This window comes from Aplidium turbinatum, chromosome 3, assembly GCF_918807975.1.
Source record: "Aplidium turbinatum chromosome 3, kaAplTurb1.1, whole genome shotgun sequence".
In the NCBI taxonomy this organism is placed as follows: domain Eukaryota; kingdom Metazoa; phylum Chordata; class Ascidiacea; order Aplousobranchia; family Polyclinidae; genus Aplidium; species Aplidium turbinatum.
This window is the reverse complement of record NC_137474.1, coordinates 45,074,215-45,095,048: the sequence shown is the minus strand read 5'-3', so window position 1 is coordinate 45,095,048 and position 20,834 is coordinate 45,074,215. Positions and strand designations below refer to the sequence as shown.

At 36.1% G+C, this 20,834-nt stretch overlaps 2 protein-coding genes across 2 annotated transcripts; both read left to right on the top strand.

Annotated features, from left to right (window-relative positions):
• The first annotated feature begins 586 nt into the window (after positions 1-586).
• On the top strand, positions 587-13,039 carry LOC145767485 (uncharacterized). Its single transcript, XM_082579317.1, has 15 exons — positions 587-948; positions 1,631-1,755; positions 1,987-2,105; positions 5,348-5,501; positions 6,171-6,311; positions 6,832-6,936; positions 7,805-7,973; positions 8,621-8,768; positions 9,348-9,414; positions 9,615-9,680; positions 10,359-10,513; positions 10,661-10,746; positions 11,339-11,433; positions 11,734-11,843; positions 12,555-13,039. Exons 1-15 carry the CDS (start codon positions 918-920, stop codon positions 12,709-12,711), a joined length of 1,728 nt encoding a protein of 575 aa, XP_082435443.1. The 5' UTR covers positions 587-917; the 3' UTR covers positions 12,712-13,039.
• Positions 13,040-17,475: 4,436 nt separating this feature from the next.
• Positions 17,476-20,732, top strand: LOC145767452 (uncharacterized). Its single transcript, XM_082579273.1, has 5 exons — positions 17,476-17,639; positions 17,913-18,235; positions 18,884-19,018; positions 19,114-19,394; positions 19,511-20,732. The coding sequence occupies exons 1-5, from the start codon at positions 17,476-17,478 to the stop codon at positions 20,252-20,254; spliced, it is 1,647 nt and encodes a 548-aa protein (XP_082435399.1). The 3' UTR covers positions 20,255-20,732.
• Positions 20,733-20,834: the final 102 nt, after the last annotated feature.

The window sequence follows — 20,834 nt, the reverse complement described above, 5'->3', positions numbered from 1 at the left end:
AGTCATTAATATATGCATATTGAAGAAAGTTAATATAATTCGTCATCGTTAAACTTGACAAGCTTTCTGTCCAGACAAGGAAAGAAACTATAGAAATATTTTCTGTCACCGTTCCACAAATTAAACTTTCTGTTTCCAGAATCAAAGACAAAATTCGTATAAGAAAGCTGAAAAAAAAAATGCAAATTTGATGGAATAAAAAAAGGAAAAGAATAGCACGTTAAAGATTCAACACGTTTCTGTGGGGTTTGTCAAATAAAACACAGCTAGTCAGATAACAAGTGAGTGTCTGATTGATTAACAAATTTCGCAGCTGTTCTGTAAATAGTCGGATCATTGTTCAAATAACGTATAGCTCACAGCTCGCAAGGTTATTTAGTGGAACGATCAAGCAAGTGGACCAGACCACGTAACCTGAAGCTAGTATGCTGTTAACATATTAACAAACAACACAAAACCCACACACAAAAGTTAGATTTCTCAACAATTAAACATGTTTAGTTAATCTAACAGTTAATCGACAAAGGAAACAGAAAATGTCACAGTCGGTTATTAACTTGTTCTGATTGGATGGCAAGGTGAAGGTTTGTCGTAGGCTCATAGCCCGAAGCTGGAGTACTTTTCATCTGACTGGAGCTTATCGTCAGTCATAATGAAGTCAATCAAAAGCTAAATGTGGTTAGATATTTATAGATAGAAGGAAAGAAAAAAAAAGAAAGCAAATGTTGGCCAATCATCCTGAAGTACATTCAGGCTAACAAAGCAGTTTATTGCACATAGACGAATTTTTATGAAATGTTGGTGGGCTACGTTTTTTGTAGGTTATTTTACAGTGTAATTAGCAAAACGAAACGAAAGTGCTGGTTGATTAAAATTCGATTTCTTGAAAACGAAAAAAATTAACTTGTTCATTGTGCATGGCGTCATCAAACTCCTTCACCGTGACAGGTACGTAAAGCAAAATTGCACTTATGACGTATGGTATGACGTTAAGCAAATATAAGAAAGCCTAAACAAAGCTTCATTATACAAAAGGACACAACGCTGAAAGCACAAATGATGCGGCTTGTTAAAAGAACTGAATCGAAACTGTGACATTGATCCAAGACAGCAAAATCCGTCATTTTTACATTGATTTAATGTCTGCAGACAAATGTACAAATGACGAATTTTGTTGTCTGGTGAATTAGCATTAGCGTAAAATCATTCAATGCGTTAACTACCCAACGGCACACCTAGGTCAACGAAACTGTCGCTGCCTGATCTTGCTGTTTTATGGGTCTTCTGCCAGGGTGAGCTCATTTCAAAAATAAGAAGTACAGGTTTTTTCATTATATAGATATATGCGTTTGGACTGACCCGAGATGAATTTTGAGGCCGTAACCTTTCCAAGGGACCTGGGAACTTGACAAAACCGTATTGTTTGGGTACGGTGCGATTTTCTTACAAATATCATAAATTGGGGACTAAAGAACACTTTGGTACTGGGCCCAAATTATCCTCTCAACGGCTCTTTGCGTCTGTCTTTGCTGTTTGGGGCTATTTTGAAGAACTGTTTCAACTAGAATTGTTTTTTAAAAATAGATTGTGTAATGCTGGTCACGGTTTAACCGGAAATTATTATTTTCAGATATGCTAAAGAATGTGGACCACCTTGTACAGTTGCTGTACGAAAGCCAAAATTCAGTGTTTTATTCCGAAGCAGTACAAGAGCTCAGAAAATTTGACATATTTTACCAAGATTGCAAAAATGATGTATGATGGCAAAGCTTAAATACTTATCAATAAATTTCCACAATTTTGTTGACTTTATTTTAAATTATTTTACCAATCTCTTATTTTACCAATCTCAATCTAATATTAATCAACAACAACATCCAGAAACAAAGTGTTTTAATTCCGCTTATTTGCATGGATTTAACGTCAAGTTGTTTTTGCCACTCATTAGTAGAAACAAGCTGTTTGAACTATGTTACTTGGTTTTAGGAATGGAGAAAGGAAATTGGACATAAAATCGCTGAAAAAGAACTTGGAAATGAAGGCTTTTTGATCAATCATTTGAATCACCTCACTGACAACGGGAAAAAATACCCACTTGCAGAAGAGTACGGTGTTTTAGCAGAAAATGTGTCTTAAATCGCTTTTATCTAATCTTACATTGAATCTAGAAAGCTTTCTCATGTAATTTATCAATTGACAAATTTAAAATCACTACCGTTAGACTTCAATGTTACTATTTGGTAACTTTCACTGGAATTTTTACGTATTATAACCAGCTACAGAATAGAGCTTAACATTTTTGTTCGTGTATATCACCACCCGGTGTCGTATCATCACTAAATACAAACTAATGTTACGTCACTGGTCGGAAACAAAGTTTGTATTGAAAGATTTTGATACCTCAAGCAAATTAAACCGGCATTTAGCATAACAACGAAGAAATAAACGTTTTTGGCCATACAGACTGCAAAGTAGGGCGGTCCTTATTTGGGGCTAAAAATTTTTTTTTATAATTTTTCAAGTCTCACACCCCAAAAAGGTTCCATTTACCACAAAAAACCTTGTGTGAAAATTTTTTTCAAAAATATTAACGTTTAGAGGTTCCTCGAGGCCTCTGAAAATTTCACGTTTTTATGTATAATGTATGCCATACCTCTGTAAGCTTGGTTTTGCTATGCTGATTTTAAATGCACAAGTGTTAGCCTGTAAGGGCTTGTTTTCATCAGCATGGCATAATTAATAATAACCCAGTTTGGTATACCTAAGACAAAAGTTCTTTTTTACGATCTTGATGATAAGTATTATTCATAAAAAAAAAATGATAATATTCACATGTTTGAAACTGATGAAGCATATTTAACTGCTTCGACATATTGCGCAACAAACAGTGTAAAGCAATAGCTATAAGTGAGCCTTTAGTTGCAATAAAAATAACAATGCACGCTGAATAGATATAGCCTATATAAGATGTGTAATTTAGAAAAATTGTGATTCATACGATATTGCAGTCATGTTAAAACAAACTTGCTAAATGCAAATTAATAGTCATTGGTTAATGGTTATAATGGTCAACGCCTCAAAAATGGTAAAATTTCACATCAAAGCCTTTTTAAGTTAAGTGGTTCAGAAATGCATTTTTGATGTTGTGAAACGGCTTGAAGAAGGTACTGCAACTGTTCCTCATCCTTGGTGAGTCGCCCAGAAAAGTTTTGGATAAGTGCTATAGCTCTTTCTGCATGATCATTGGTCACAGCTAGAGATTTACATAGTTCTCGAGCAGTCTGATAAGCACTGTTTTCTTCCCACTCTGACACAGGAAGATGGAGAAAAGAATCTGGAAGGCTTAATTTTTTGAACAACAACTTTGTGTTTGTACTGGCAAATGAAAATAGTGTCTTAGTTTTTAAGCTGTCAAGTGTCATGGTGACTCTTTTATTGGGTGCTTCCAAATTTTCTTCAATTCTCACCCCTTCCACTATTTCTTCTTTGATGTTTGCTGCAACATCATCATCAAACAGAGAAAGGGCAACAAGCTCTTCCGAAAGATACCACAGATGACGACCCATCTTTTCAGTTGTTGCTTCGGAAATACCTTTGTTAACAGTTTTATAAGCTTCCAATTCTTTATATAAGGACAAATCATTGTTGGGTGCTTTTATAGCCAAAGGAGCTGTTATCCACGCCTTGATATAGATACATGTAATAACACACATAGGTCACGGAAACCGTTTTACTTACAGCGCGTCAGGTGAAACTGACTTCGAAATAACCACACCATAAAGGTGTATATCACTTTCATCATCCACCGTGCATGATGGCTTGCACCAGGTGCTTCAAAATTAGCTTGCCCCAGTGTAGTATCTCCAAGAAAAAGCAATGAGATTTCCATTAGTTCATGATAATCATCACGAGGTTGCTTTTCCTTGGCCAATACTACATGAATGAACTGAATAAGGTCATCCTTGATATCTTTAACACCAGCTGCAGCTTCTTCATCAGTGGAAGAATCTTCATAATTCTCTTGAGCTATGTACTCCCACTGCTCCTTGAACCGTTTAAAGAGCAGAACATCTGGTGCAGAGGTTGTTGACATTGCCTGTTTAAAGGCAGCTCCAGCGATAAACTCTATGATATGATGGTGACATGCCAAATACAGTAGATCTCGACCAAGAGTTTGTTCAACAATAACACAGGCTCCATTTACACGGCCGGTATTTGAGCTAGTTGTGTCAAAGCACATTGCTTGTACGTTTTCCTCCAGACCCCAGTGCTTAATTGCATGGCAAACTGCTAAAGCCTGGGCATCACCTGTCCCAGATGGCAATTTACGTATGGATAGAAGCTGCGTTTGTCCATAAGAAACTAGTACAGCAAGGCTGTCGACACTTTTGTTGCCAGTTAAATCTGAAAGAAGTTTTCCGTCTCAGTGCACAGTCAAAAATGCAGTAGGAGAAAAAATTTGTAAGATCTCTTCCGCCAACTGTTTTCTGTGCTGCCGGCGGCTCGCCTGATTGTTGACTGATTCAAAGCAAGATCCCTAATATTATGACCAAGGCTTTTAGCTGTTGAAAAGATGATAAACAATAAACATAGCTGCACGATCAGAGACATTAGTACGGTCTAAATTTATTGCAAGATCAGCTGACATGATCTCCTTTTGCCCCCGTTTTTTTTGGATGTGGAGATCTGGATGAACGTGTGGCATCCTCAGAGTCAGTTGCAGAATCATTGTTTGTAGAACTAGAACTATCTTCTAGAACTGCCATCGATTTTAGTTCTACTGCTGCTTTTTCTGCTAAGTGTTGTCTTCTTTGTTTTTCAAACTTCTCTTTTACGTTTTTCTGCTTTCTCAATAAAACCCAATCAATCTTGTCCATTCATCCACGTCGACCCTTGTCTCGTTGTGCCATAAGGAACTGTTTGTCTTCCTCAATGGTAATCATATTCATTGCTTTCAGGTGTTTTCATGTCTGCACAAAGTTGTTTAGAGGGGTTTCAAAAAGTTTATTTCATACCGCATTACACCCCCTATACATAGTGTATGGGGAAATTTCAAGGGCCTTGAGGAACCTCTAAACATTAATATTTTTCAAAAATATTTCACACAGAGTGTTTTTATCCAAAATGGAACCTTTTGGGAGGGTGAGACCTTAAATTTTCAAAAGTCAAAAAATAAGGACCACCCTACTGCAAAGGGCAAGTAACTGTTACGCTACTCGACAAATTGTTACGACAAAGTAACATATTGTTACGCTACTCGACAAATTGTTACGACAAAGTAACATATTGTTACGCTACTCAACAAAACAATCATTTCTAACTTGACTTTAACATAGTTCACCTGCAGGATTGCGTTCGAATGCTACAAAGAGTTACGGATAGTGTGTTGGGATTACACTGAAGCTAGTGAAACTCTATGTGAAGTGCTTGGTAGAAACGGCATTGTAACAGTATTGTTGGATGATCTGAAAGATTTTCAAAACACTTACACAGAATCAGAGGTAGTTGTTTTGATCCAAGGGATAAAATTGTTCTGTGTCACTTTATCACATTCGTTTTTTCCATAGTGATATCAAAAGTGCTCCATACGCAGTTGCTAAGCATCGGGGAATGAAAAAATAAGATTATATACATACTAGGCCTTGTGCAATAACGAGAGTAGGGTGGTCAATCAAAACTCAAAGGTTGTTCTCTCAAACGCTTCTTCGTGAGCCATCAAGCCAACTAATTTAGCTTACTACACTCTGAGTAAAGTTGAGTATTATTTGTTTGCAATCAGCTTTAGCTGGGAGGAATTATAATTGCACGATTGGAAATCGCCTGCTTTATCCGTGGTGTGTTAGAAAATTTTTGAATTTTTAAACTGAACATTAAAACAATTACTCTTTCCGTTCAAATTTTACAAATTTGAAGTTTTTGGATTTATTTGAAAATTGCTATTTCTACTGTTGAAGAGATTTGACTACGAAATGTTCGATCATACAACAAACAATCTCTTTCTTCAACATGAATCAATCTGTCATCTACATTAACAATAGTTGATTTCTTTTATTGTGTACCTTTCCTGTCTTTTAAGAACATGCTTGTCACACAACGTTTATCTTTTCTAAAGTCATTGCAGTCTAGCTGTAGCCTACCATTTGCCTGGAAACAACTGATCCACTTTTCAGGGAAAGGGATTTATTGTGCGATCGGCCATTGGGATACTGCACAATTGTTCGGTTGTGGGAGACAATGTTAAATATTTTAAAGATTCTGGTGCATCTCGCCTTATTAAGTGGTATGCCGACAAAACTAAAACTGACTTAAAGGTAAGTGGAATAAGAGATGAAAAAATAAAAGAGTCCATTCCATTCATTATTGTTTATAATCTTAATCGTGAAGATATGGGTTGTGATGTCACAGGTATGGGTTGTGATGTCACTCATCTTTGTCTAAATGCTTATCTTCAATTCTCAGTTTTAAGTCGAAAATATTCCGCTTTCCAAACTAGAAAATATCACGTTTTGATTCCAGATGGGGTGAAACATTTGGAATGATCGACCTTTTATATTTATAATTCCTCCACAACTTCCTCTAAGCTTTACATTATAAATTTCCGTTGGAAATAAGAATAACTTACTCGGCAACTAGTTACTGTCTTGCTCGATAAGTTAAATCTTGCTTGAAGCATGAACAAATACCCAGATAACTACGGTAGGCTACACTGTGTAAGTGCAGCTGTCTTAAAGTAACATTAACATTATCCAAAACTTTTTATAATCAAAATCATAATAACATAATCAAACTTTTATTTGAACATTTTGGGATGCATTTTGAATGATTTCTCAGGATGGACTGGGCATATCGTTCATTATGACGTACTGTAACGTATTTGACGACGATGACAACAAGATCATCACCGCTGACGAAGCTATGCTTACCACATTGTTGAAAGTAAATGAAAGTTTCTGATTAGGTTAATTTTTCATTCAAGGAATTAAAACTTTTTGTAATAATGAAAGTTTACTTGTGGAGGCAACAATATTCTTGGCTCTTGAGACAAACTTCGACATTTTTAGTGAAGACATAAAAGGTAAAACACAGCAATTATTTTAACCCTACGTTATCCGACATCTGTTCTTAGACGAGTGTTATCTCACCCAGCTCTAGATTTAGGGTTTTCAATTACATGCAAGAGCGATGCTGACTCAAACATTGAACTGCTCAAAACGCAACACCTGACCTTTATCTAGCCAAATGTTTTAGCTTTACTGCGGACAATTCCTCTAAATTTATGTTCTTTCATATAGCTTATCGTAGCTTATTATACTTATTTGCTTTTAAAATTCCCGCAAACATTGCTTGTCTGCAAATTGCAAACTTACCTTGCAAGGAGCTCAATACAAACAGTAAAGCTGTACTTATTCTCATTAGTAGTACTGTAGATTATCACCAAAACCCGATAAGACAAGCTGTCACAGTAACTTGCTGGTTAGGCTCTCCTGACTTAGGTTTTAAACATTTGCCTTTAAAGCAAAAAATAATATATTGTTTGAAATTTGGAAAGTGACAACTGTTAGTTATTTTATTTGAATAACAACCGGAAAGAAATTTAATAAAGAAATAACTTATCTAATCATACACCCCTAAACCCCTAATGTGACGTAGCATACCCTTTGGTAGCCCCGTCATTCATGGCGCAGCTCCTGTGTGGGTTGTGACACCTAGTTTTGGAATCCCAAATTTAGCTCAAAAACTATTCTTAAAAATTAAGATAAAGGGTGCCCCTTTTTGTGCATTTTTTCTTTGTTTTTGTGTTTAGCTTTTGGAAGAGGCACTTGGAAATGAAGATCACGTGACTACAACACACCACCCTTACCAAGCCATAGATATCTTGAACAGCTTGTCCGCTCTGGCGAGCAACAAAAAGATCAGCACGATTGTGATTCAAAATGGAATTTTACACAAAATCTACAAGATGTTGTTATACGGTAAAGACTTAAACCTCGCATCATCTTAATTTCTTTCTTTTTACATTCTGGTTCATAGTGGCATTTATTCTTCCAAGTAAAATTGAAGTGTTACTATTCTTTGTTGATTTCTGAAGGTGTTATTTTAGTTGCCTTTCCCAAGGGCACGCACGAGCGAACTTGCCTACTTTTCTCCACACTGCATAAGAGCTGAAAGTCAAGTAGAAAACTATGAATATAATATTTTGAAATCTTGGGTGTGGAACGGTTTAGGTTTGTAAAAAAACAGCAAAAAACTGCTACATTTGAAGTGATAGTTAGATCGCTGGTCTGTCACAGGGTGCCACATAATATTTTTCTCTTCCAAAGGGTGTCGTAGATCCAAAAAGGTTGAGCTTTAAATCAATGGAAAACCATTGTATTGCCGCATGACACGTTGCTTTGAACCATTATGAGGTTGTAAGACATTATAATTGAAAATAACGGCATTCTCTGCTGTTGAGCACCACAGGTACAACACGGGAAATTCGTAGCCCCATCAGATCATTTCCTCGCTAAATTGACCAACTAAATCAATTGGTTTAGGTTCTTCAGTATGATGATGAGTGAATCAGTTGTAGGCCTACGTTGGTTTAAGTTTTTCACTAAAATAATCCTTTCGGTCTTAGGAAATGACAAGGAAAAAACTGCTGCAGCTGAGGCGGTATGGCAGTTGGCATTTACTGATCAGAACAAAAGCGAGATTCTGGAAGATCAAAGGCTCATAGACTTGCTGGAACAACATTCCCGTAAAACAGAGCCTGATAAAAAACTTACGTACGAACCTAGATAGAAACTAACCCTCAACTACTGGTCGTAAGCCTGTATACCACAATTCAGGATTAGGGCATTGCTTAAATTAGGCTTAGTAATTCTTTATTTTTTTGAAGTTGAAATTAAAGTTTGCTTTTGTAGCCTTTTATGTTCTTTTATAGTGAACTCTCTTCAGTAACCACAATTGATCATATGCACAACAATAAACGAAAGACGCTTTAACTGAAAAGTTTAGTAAATGAATGTTTTATACACGTATATACTGCACTCTCTGTATTATCCTTTTCCCTCACTTTTAAATTAGTAATAACAGATTTAATTTTATCATTTAACCGCTGACAATCCGAGCATAGGCCCGTATACCATCCAAGTCCGTCCAGCCTAAAATATTTTAAGTATTTTTCAACATACTGTAATCCTAAACTCAAACCCACCTTGTATTCATGATATTATTTTATTTATTTTCCTAATCTTCTTTCGTTAATTTCCTTCCTCATGTTTACTACAGATTGACGTGTGTAAGAAATTTACTCACAGTTTAACTTGACGCTTTGAAATGTAATTCCAGGTTTGTTTTTCTAGAGAATTACAATCAAAAGCTGGAAATGCTCTATGGGTTCTTCGAAACCTAAAACAAGAAACGAAACAGGTAAAGAGTGAATGCAATGTTGGCTTAAGCCTTTACATAAAGAAATCATGTTCAGCCCTTGAATGATAATGAGCAAACGTCGGGGATCGTAACTATGATACATGATCCGGAGTAAAAATGTGCAGTTGCTAAGACTTTGCATGCACTGTGCAAGTGTACAGCGGCAATGAAAAAGCGTAACTTCATAAACTGTTTTGTAGACACGCATGACTGAAGGTCACGTGATGATCAGCTATCAATGGAGCTCACAAGAGATTGCTCTTCAGGTTTGCGAGAATCTTTACGTATTTGTGATGAAGTTCCTAGTGATGTGAGACGGAATTTAAGTTGTTTTAGCTTGAGATTAATATTTATTAAAATCTCAGAAAGCAAAAATCGATAAGAAATCGAAAATAATTAAAGTAAATATTCTTTGAAACAAGCGTTCCAAATGAAACCAGCAAACGAGAGGCAGGAGTCATTATAATGATGTCTGATTTAATTTTGATTTGATACAGACGTTGGCCATCATACTGTTTTGAACCTCTCAAGGAATTTGGCATGTGTATAAAGTCATTGGTTTTTAGTTTTCCTTAGCCTGTCCCTGTTAAGAAGAGTTCGCAACAGCTTTATCCTTGTACAGTAACAAAATACAACAATGCGTGAATTAATTTTTAATGTTATGCCTGTGCAAGTTACAAAAATGTAGCTTACCACCAAAGTCAGGTGAATAAAAATTGTAAACTCTTCAACGTTTTGCCATCCTTACCAGTTCATTCACCTATTGGTACATCTTAGTACAATTTCTCATTTTTCACTCTGGACAAACAAAAGAGGACAATGTTTGAATGGAAATTAAATCTTTAAAAGTTATGTTTGTAATTTTATTCCAACTGTTTCCTTACATTTGCAAAGCATTGCAGTTAGTATTTTCAAAAGGCTACCAACTGTTTTGTCTTTATTAGGTTAAAGATGAATTGCAATCAGAAGGCTATAAAATTTGGATGGACGTTGAAAAGATGAGTGGAGCAATTTTAGATTCCATGGCCGATGCTGTACAAAATGCATCTGTAGTTATTATGTGTCTTTCCCAAAAATACAAAGACAGCAAAAACTGCCAGTAAGTTTTTGCTGTTGTTTGTTATGATTTATTTTTTTATTGTGTTTCAAAGAAAAATATAAATTTATCCTTTCTCTGCTAAAATCTCACATCAGAATTTCTTTCTTTGTTGACAATCATTTTTTTCTTTTTCTTGACCCTGTTCAGCACACAAGGGGACTACGCGTATCAACTCGGAAAGAAAGTCATTCCAATTCTAGTGGAAGACAAATACAAAGCTGATGGGTGGCTTGGTGAGTGCAAATTTAATCGACTTTGCTCTGAATATGATTATCAAACAGCATTGTTCGTTTATCCAACAGGATTGTTTATGTTCCAAAGGTATCCCATGAAATACTCTCAGTAACTCAGTAACTTTAGATAAAATTAATGATATTAAATTTAATGGTGGTTATGGATTGATATCTTAAATGCATCATAAATTTTAACTTTTCTTTATTGTGGGTTGACTAAGCAAGAAGTCAAACGCTTGCTTAGCAGACACAATGAAGATTGAACCGTATGGAGCATCACTATGTTTACCAACCATCACGGTGTAATAATTAGTTCCACACTTCCACTGACACATTATGATAAAGGTTTCCTGTAGTGGTCACTATGTAGGACACAAATAAATACGTGGTTTTTAAACTTAAAACTGTGTCTGTTGGTATCTGGGAAGGCCGCTCTGCAGCTGGTTTTACACTGTTTTTTTGATTAGGCGTACTAACAATTCCACACGAGTGTAATGGTTTTTTTAAGCTCTTGCAAAAGCGTTTGGAAAGTCATCCATGAGATGAAAACACAAACAACTGTAGCCTACTTATACCAATTCTGCATTTCTAGGTGCACTTATCGGGACAAAGCTTTACTTCAATTTGAGCAGCAGCAAAAAGTTTGAAGAAAACTTTAAAGGCTTTCTCAAAGAACTGAGCATACTGGTAAAGTTGTTCAATTTGAGTTTTTTTAAGCAAGGCACAATATTAAACAAACGATGCAACTTTAAAATTGCATCGGTTTTCTATTTCTAATAGATTTTATTTCTTGACTGTGACAATCTTCATCCAATTCTATTTATAGTTTACCTGCACAATCATCAAATTCAAATTCTCGTGACAAATCTCTACTACCACCACAAACCTGCACCATCAGGCTAAAACATGTCGTTTATGTATACATCTATGGTATAAACAACGATCATGCTGCTAAAAGCGAAACTCAATCTATGGCATCTAATTCAGACTGGGAAGAAAAACTCAGAAAATAAAAATTCATCCGAGTCGAGGCATGCTCTTTCAAAGCGGACAGTTGAAGAAGTGACAAAATGGTTGAATGAAAACGGAATAGAAAAGTAAGTTATGTAGATGAGGGTTAAAGTCATAGGAAGCTAAATGAATTTCAATATTACCGACTACGACATCAAATCATTTTACCAACGAAGCTTTGCCGTGATATAATTTTGAATAATATCAGTTGATTAAAATGAAAAACGCAGTTTTGAGACTAATGCTGCAATATGAGTCGGCATTTATTGAAATTGCGTTCGCCAAGTTTATTTCCCTTGTCTGCAGCGTGGCTGCATTTAAACCTTTGCACAACTATCACGCTTTGTTGAAAACTATCACACGTCCTTCAAAAGTTATAAAATTAAAATAAAAAAAAATCTCTCTTAGTTTGAATCTTTATACTCGGACTGGGAAAGCTTCTTGCAGAGCTTAATTATGGCAGTTGTGCATACTTGTAGACGCTTTGAATCATTGACGCAAGCACGGTTACTAAGATTGACAGAGTGAAGTTTTCCGATTGTTGAAGTCTTGTTTTTTTTTTGTTGCCGCGGAATTATTCCATCCATAACGTGCCGCTAAAAGGAGAGCAGTCCTTAGAATGCGTTGCTCAAGCGCACACCCCAGGTGTCGAAGCAGCGTCGCTTGATCTTGAAGCTCCCTTCCACGGAATCACGCGCTAACCAACTGAGCTACCGGGGCGTACACTTTGTGAAACACATTTTGAATAGACATGAATTGTTCACATTAATTCATTTTGACCTTGGATTCTTCTGCAGACTACAAGAAGAAATTGACGGAGAGACTTTGGAATTCCTAAAGAACATTAAGCACAAGGCGCCGGACTTCTTCTTTCATTACGTCACAGAGAAACTTGGACTTCAAAGTCTTAAACACATAATGAGTTTTGTTAAAGCGATTGACAACATGAAATAATACGTAGTCGGCAACTTATTGCAGCTTTTTTCAAGTTTAAAGATTAGAAAAACGTAGCTTAATTGTGTTTTTACAGTAAACAGTTTGTTAGATATTGAGTTCTTGTAAGTTTGAAACTTTAGTCCTACGTTGGTTTCACCACGAATTCCCGATGATGCACAGTGCTTGATCCGACGTTTTTCCGATTCCTTTTAGTGTCTTCTAAATAATATCTGAAAATCGGCCAAATTTGTCAAGTCTAAACATGAAAAATATCCCCTCAATGTTTCAATTGGTTTCAAGAAGGCCGCAACTCCAGAAGCTGGGTCCTTCTTGAAGTCAGTTAAACAAATCAGGTGTATAGCTCAGTTGACAGCATAAGGAACCACGCCAAAAGACCAAAGAAGCAAACAGGTTTCAGAAGCTGATGACATCAAGCTGAAAATTGATGCTAATATTATCATTTTTTTACACCGGGTGTCTCATTCTTGTGGTCAGAGGAACAAAAAGGGATATCTGGAATGCGATATCAATGTCCTCAGAATGTATGCTTTGGCTTTGTTTCTTGAAAAGCGTGATCCAGCACGGCCTAGGTCCAAAATTAGCCCCTGCATCCCTTTTTCAACGCTAGTGACATGAGCTGAGACAGAAGCTGGAAGGTGTATAAATGCGCTGGTGAGCTGCCTTCACGATTGCATTTCCAACCATCTGGATGCTAATGCAACGAATGTACACGCATTTACCGATGAGTGTCGTAGCCAAAACCACAATAATACAACGGTGCAATACTGCATCTTTGTATTCTTTAATATTGCATAGCAGATTGGATTCTATACTATCTGACCACACTCGGTTATTGTTGTCTGCAAACAAAGAGTTTGGCGTTACAGAGAGTATACAGGGAAAGTGCCACCATGTCCAGCTTTACACCAGCTAGAACGACATGATCGTGAGCAACGACCATCATGAAAGGAAGTGACATAAAAACTGTAAATTTTGTTTGTTGAAAAAGTTACAAGATTAAAGTTAAGAACCGGAAAATCACCCAGTGTAAAATTCTTGGATACAGCCAACAGGCTACAGATATGAATCCCACGTTAGTAAAGTTTTCGGATTTTAAAGCAACCGTACACTCTGCTTTAGTACTCTACTGATCCCCTCTACACAGGCCCTTGCATTATAATTCCTCAGAAAGTGAAATATGTTAAATCACTGGCACGATATCTTGAAGAAGCATGATAGTAGGCTATATGAACTGCCTTGAATGCGCATATGCCCAATGGTGGAGCCGAAGAATACTCTGACTATGAGGAGTAAATATTTGATTTTGAAACGCTTTGGACAATAGACATTGCTGCATTATTGTTTTTCCTTGTTCTGTGTATTTTAATCATTTTAAAATACACTATAATTAATAAAACCTCATTAATTATTTCATTAATAAAACCAGTTGCAAAGGGTTCGCAGCCACATGCATTCAAATTGAGTTGTAAAAGGGCCCAATTTGGGGGATCTTCCTCATAGTTTCTCCGCAGAAGCATCGCCAAGTGAAATTTTTAGACATAATACTTATCATTATATCTCAGCATATAATCGTAATCGAAGTCCCACCACAAAAATAAATGATTGAAATATTTAAAACACAATTATCTCGAAAACAACTTTGTGGAAATTGAGCCTATCGTGAATGCACGTATTCATTTGGTTGTGACGTCATAGCCTAACTTTGTCCACTGCAGTATACATTGTCATTCTGAATCCTGCTTTATGAGATAACAAAGAGTCCCGTATTAGGTCGCCGCCGAGTGGTGAAAATGTTTGACTGTCACACTTAAAGACACCGATTCCACACCAGAGAAGTTTACGTGACTTTGCTTTGGCACGACATGACACAAACGAAAATAGAAACAGCTGGTGTCTTTATTTTGTAAATCTACTGAGTGTAAGCCAAGCGATCGAACTTCGTTGTCTGCGACTTTTCAATCATCTACCAACTTGGAACTCATCATCACGTTCTAGTGAAGCAGTAATACATCTTTAGCAGTTCAAATAAGGCACGCAAAAAGCACACTGCAAAAAAATCTTAAAAGAATGATGAGCAAACTACATTGGCAAATAGTAATTTGCATTGAATTAAAAGAATTCTCTTTAAGGAGCAATCGTTCAACTAAATTTAAACTTAATTCCGAATAACATTCGTTCTAATTGTAAACTTGGACTGATTCATTGAATTTGAAGGTTTAGAGTTGTAAAAAGTAACATAAACATAAAAAGAGTAACTGCTAACTTAGAAGAAATTGTCAATGCATTGGACATATCGTTACACAGGGATTTGATTTTAAATTGCAATGTAATAGCACAGTTCTATGTTTTCTGAACTCCAGTGATTCATTTACTGATCAAGCTTTTCTTTCTTCATCAGCCAATCAAATTGTTTGTTTAGCTAAATTCAGGCACAAAGGTAAATTTGCCAGCAACAATAAAAATAATTTGCTTCAAAACGTATCATCTTGTAGAATGTAGCCTATAGTAGACTATATTTGGTAGCCTAACATAAATCAACAACAATAATAATAATGATGTGTGTTTCTACCAGGGATATCTACAACTACGGGATTGCTAACTCACGTTTAATGACTCAGCAATTTTGTCATAAGCGGGCCGACGGTATTTTTGAACTTTGAAGTGTTTCCACAATTCCTTTGCAAGTTTGCAGTGTGCTGACCAGAGAATTCATAACTCTGTGCTTATTAGATTGTCACTGCAGAATTAGTTTTGTTTCTTGGTTATGATTTAAGTAAAGGGAGTAAATGTAAAGCTTTGTAGTGTTTCTTTGCTTAGATTGGCTGGCTACTAAAATGGTGTGCTAGGCTAGGGGTTCAGCAGAAGCAATATATGCAAGTTAGGATATTAACTTTCCTGCTAACTAGTCAAAAATTTTAAAAACTTGAGTTTAGGCTATTTATAACTATATAGAAACATCTATTTTTGTAATCTGACAATACAAATGGACTTTCCCCCTTGTCTTTTATGCGGCATTAAATGCCATTAACTTTTTGTATGGTACCGTAGCCTACTACTACAACAATCCTATGCCTGCCCTGCATGTACTAGTCGTAGGCTACTCTGCTAAGTTGATGGCAGGTTGCATCAGTACATGCTCACACTATGGGGTTATTAGGCTTACCAGTACCAACATTGTTGCTGATTCTCACCAGCTACGGTACGTTGATAATCAAGTGGCTAGGCAAGTTTCACTGAAGATGCTGACCTGATCACAAGTTTGATTCATGGCAGTAGGTATCACTTGTTTTTATGAATGAGCAGACAGGAAAGGCCAGTTCAGCTTCTGGAGTAGGCCTGGTTAAACTAGACTTCAAGAATTTTGTGTGGCAGTCACCAGTAAAGTGAAACTGTCACTTTACTAAAATTACCGGTAGCCAGTAAAAATATTTCATGACAGCCTACCTTAAAAATATTTACACTGCTTGTACCATTATCGATCCATGTATATTGCTTTCAGCTAAATTGCAGTGTTAAGTTTCTATCTGTATTTAATGTAAACTGAAAGATGGTGTATAAATGTTGTGTACCAGGTTGTAAAACTGGTTATAAAACGAATGTCAGTAAAGAGAAAATTGCTTTATATAGGTTTCCTAAAGAACATGAGCTAAAACAAAAATGGATAAAAGTAATTCCGAGGAAAGATTGGATTGTCACAGAGTCATCCAGAGTATGTTCCCTGCATTTTCATGAGAATGACTTTGTAACGGATTCTTGTGATACAAGAATTGATCGAATGGAAGTACGGGGTTCAAGTACATTGCAAAGAAAGCGATTAAAATCTGTTGCAGTTCCTCATGTTTTTTTGGCTTTACCCCAGTATCTGACAAAGGCAAGTTCTGTGCCTCGCAAAACTGCATCATCTGCATCTGCCAGATTGAAAAAAGAAAATTCTGTCATTGAACAACAAAATTAAAATCTGTTCCAACAAGAGGTGATCAAAAATTTTGCTTCATTTAAGACAAATATTCAGAATGAAGTATTATCATACCAAGTGGTTATGTCGTTATTTTCAAAGAATCAAATATCCAGTTTCATTATATTGCCATTTCTGAAGACTTCACATTTGCACCCAAACTTCTATCCTCTGTTGTTGTTACTGATGCTTTGGAAGTTCAAGCATATGTGTGTTCTGCAGTCCTGCCTCGCATAGTTTATAAACATCTCTTCGCTTCTCAATGTTTAACAACCATTTCTGAGCTTACAAATTTACTGGCATTATGTAAATCACTATGCAGCAAGTCATTTGATAGTATAAGTCATACTCAGTTGTTGGAGTTAGCTGCATCATGTCTAGAGCAATGTGCATCCATAGATTTGACCATTTGCAATGAAAACACATGTGTGCCTTTATTAAAATTTATTGTAGAACAAATATCTTTACTCCAAGTACCAAAAAATGCTCGTCGCTATTCCACCAATACTATCACTACTGCATTTTTATGGCAACTGACCAGTTCATCTCTTTATAAAAAACTACGAAATTTTTTTGTATTGCCTTGTCGAAGCCGTCTTCGTCAGCTTTCTACTGGAATGACTGTTGACTTTGCAACACTGGATTTGGAATATTTAAGATTACGAACATCTGAATTATCTCAACGAGAACGAATTGTCGTTTTAATGATGGACGAAGTGTATACTGCTCAGCGTGTTGAATATACTAGTGGCTCTTTCATTGGTTTAACTGAAGAAGGTCAGCCTGCAAAAACTGTATTGACATTTATGGTCCAATCAATACGTGGAAAGTACAAAGATGTTGTTTGTCTCATTCCTGTAGAAAAACTTGACACTAATTTGTTGAAGAGTTGGTTTGAACGTGTGATGCTTGCACTCAATGATATCTTTTTTGTAGTTGCTGTATCTGCAGACAATCATGTCTGTAACAGGTAAGATAACATTTTTCTAATTACATCATAGTACCGGTAGTTTGTTTGGGTACTTACTGCGTAAGCTGTTCATATAATTGTTTAAATAAAATATTTTATTATGCTTTCATTCTCATATGCTCGATAGTCTCTTAGATCTCAATGAAATAAAAACTCAAATTTTTGCCTGTTACTTTTGCAAGTTTTTATAAACATTGTTCAAAAACAAAGTGACATCTATTGCTGTATATACCATTTTCACCACTTTAAGCTGTATGACTTTTTGTTTTATAGGAAATTGTTTGTTGATCTGTGTGGTGGAAAGCTTTCGCACAGCATAGAGCATCCATTGAGAAAAGAGGAAAAACTGTTTTTATTTTTTGATTTTACTCATAACCTGAAGAATATTTACAACAATTTTGTAAAAAGGAAAAGGATGCATCTCCCTTGTACTGGCCATGAGCACCTGCTTGGTCAGTCATGTATTGCAGAATTTCATCATTTGTCTCGCCTGTATGCTATGGAAGAAGACAAGGCATTAAAGGTTGCTCACAAACTGAAGAAATCCTCATTAAATCCAAGCAGCATTTCACTGACATCTCCACTACATGCTCTCAGTAGGTGTTTGGTTAGTGTTCTTATAAATGCATTATTGTACAAATGTACAACTTGGTAGAAAATGCATTCAATGTAACTTCTTCAAAAACTTGAAGAACATGTAATCAAGTGCAAATTGTATAATAGGGTTGACCAGATATAGCATTTTAAGATCCTGAGACGAATTGGTAATTTTAAACGTTGATTGGTTAAAATATTTTTTCTTTTTTCCAAATGTAGTTCTTGCAATTTCTATCCGTCTCAAAATTCCATGGTCACACCTCCCATCTTCAGTTATTAAATGTCCAAGATAGGAAAAAGATTTTACTTTTTGTATAATTTCATTGTCAATTATAATTTGGAGTACTGGAGTGTCTGATGATTTTGAGATTATCATTGATTTGGTCTTTTTAGCGTTAATTTTCATATTAAATTCTTTACCAATTGGCAATTGAGTTAACATTGTCCACTATTTCTTGAAGATCTTCTTGTGATTCAGCCAACAGAACAGTATCATCAGCATAGCGTAAATTTGTTATGTTCAAGCTATAGCTATATAGCTGGTAATAAATTTTATGTATTCATGTGCAAGGTGTGTGTTTGTGTTCATGCCAATGCTTTACTAGTATTTTTGTGTGACTATTGACTAGTTATTTTTTGGCATGCAGGTGTTTTCAATGAATCAACTGTTTGTGGCTGGGAACATTACAGCACAGCTTGTTTAGCATTTTCAGAAACTGCTCGATATATCAATTTTGTCACCAACATTTGGAAAGTAATGTCTGTTAAAACTTGTTTTAAAGGTATGTACAGTCTATGGAGGTCAAAGAAACAAGCACTATAGTGCAGATAAGCTGAGCCTATGTATAACCCTATAAAATTTTGGTACTTTGTTCAGGAGAGAAGAAAAGAGATCCTATGTTCATTCCATTAAGCATCAGCCATGAGACAAATCATGTTGGGTTGCTTTTTTTGAAAGAAGCAACAAAAATTTTTGAAGAATGGCGTGTTTGTGGAACGGCTGGGCTTTCCAACGAGACATTCACAGCTTGCATTCAGTCCATGGGAGCAGTAGTTGAACTTGCCACCTACCTTCAAACCAATCATGGTTTTGATTATCTGCTTTCTGGCAAGGTTATGTCGGATCCTATTGAAGGCCGCTTTGGCTGGTATAGGCAGGTCAGTTTATATTATTCTGTACTAGTATTATTAGAGATCACTGTATGGTTTGCTAAGGATTCGCTGGTGTTGCTTTTAATGCGTTACATATATTGAGTTTCATTTTTTGTATACAGGTCAATGGCGGCAATTTCTTTATTTCCGTCAAGCAGCTGCTTTTGGCTGAAAAGAAAATACGTTGCTTAAGTTTGCTACAGCAGCAAACTCTGTTGGCAGCCTCAAGAATTTCTGACATTTTTTCTAATGATGACGATGGTAGTGAAGTTAATGAAGAGCAAGTTTGGCTTGCAGACTTTTTTCTTGGTATTGTATTAGAGGATATGTCAGAATCGGATGCTGCTATTGCCTACTATGTCAGCGGATACATTGCACGCAGCATTGTACGCCGCACGAAGTGCTGTGCTTGCAAGGAGTTGCTAATAAAGGGAGATGATGAGCCTGATTTGAAGAGCTCCATCCCAAATGAGCATAAGCATCTGTTTGAAATAGCTAACCGAGGAGGTTTATGTGAACCGTCTGAATTTTGCTTTGGGACAACTGTACTGGCTGCTCAGTGTTATCAGGCCATCATTAATGATCCTTCTATGATGAGAAAGTTTTTATCTTTAAACAGTCATCAGCGTGCCTTTGTTGATGCAATCAAAAAGATGCTATGCTCATCAAAGATTCTTGTTAGTTTACTAAATACAAAATGTTCTACTGGGCATTGTAATTTTGACTTAATTGTGCAATGTGCTTTTAATTGTTTTTCAAAAAATCAGCTTAAACGTTTTAACAGTCAACCAACTGTTGATACACCACAACCTAAACTGCTTCGAAAAATCAGAAAACTAACATCAAAAGCCTCTAGTAGCAGCTAATTTTAAGTTGTAGGAAATATGCTTACATATCTTCACATGTCATTTGTATTGAACTTGTATTTTTCATTTTTTTCACACTATATGTATAATGCGTATGATTGTCACCAGACTTCTATCCAGTATTATTTGTGCATAATGTTATAATTCATTGCGATTAAAGGTGAGAAGTACTTTTCCGATACCGCTACTGGTACCAACAATACATTTTGAGCCAAGTATGGAGTACTGAAGTACTTTTCAAAGCTGATTTCAGTCGATGCCGGTACTTTTTCGGCTCTTGCTTAGCTAGCATTATATCCACATTAGCGAGAATGCTTTCAGGTGTTTGGCTCATGAAAGTTGGAATTTACGCAATATTATCACACCTTTCAGGCTCCTCGGTTATCAGTAGTCTGCAGACGAGCTAGTCACTGTCAACGCTTATTTTGGCACTAATGTCTGTGTGTGCTTGGTTATTATAGGCTACGTCTTTACTGTATTCGCTATTCCAACCACGCCACTGCTCTATTGTGTTTTAGGGTAGTATTTTTATGCTTTATTTTGTGTAACTAAAAGAAAACTATCTGTTTTATTGCTTCAT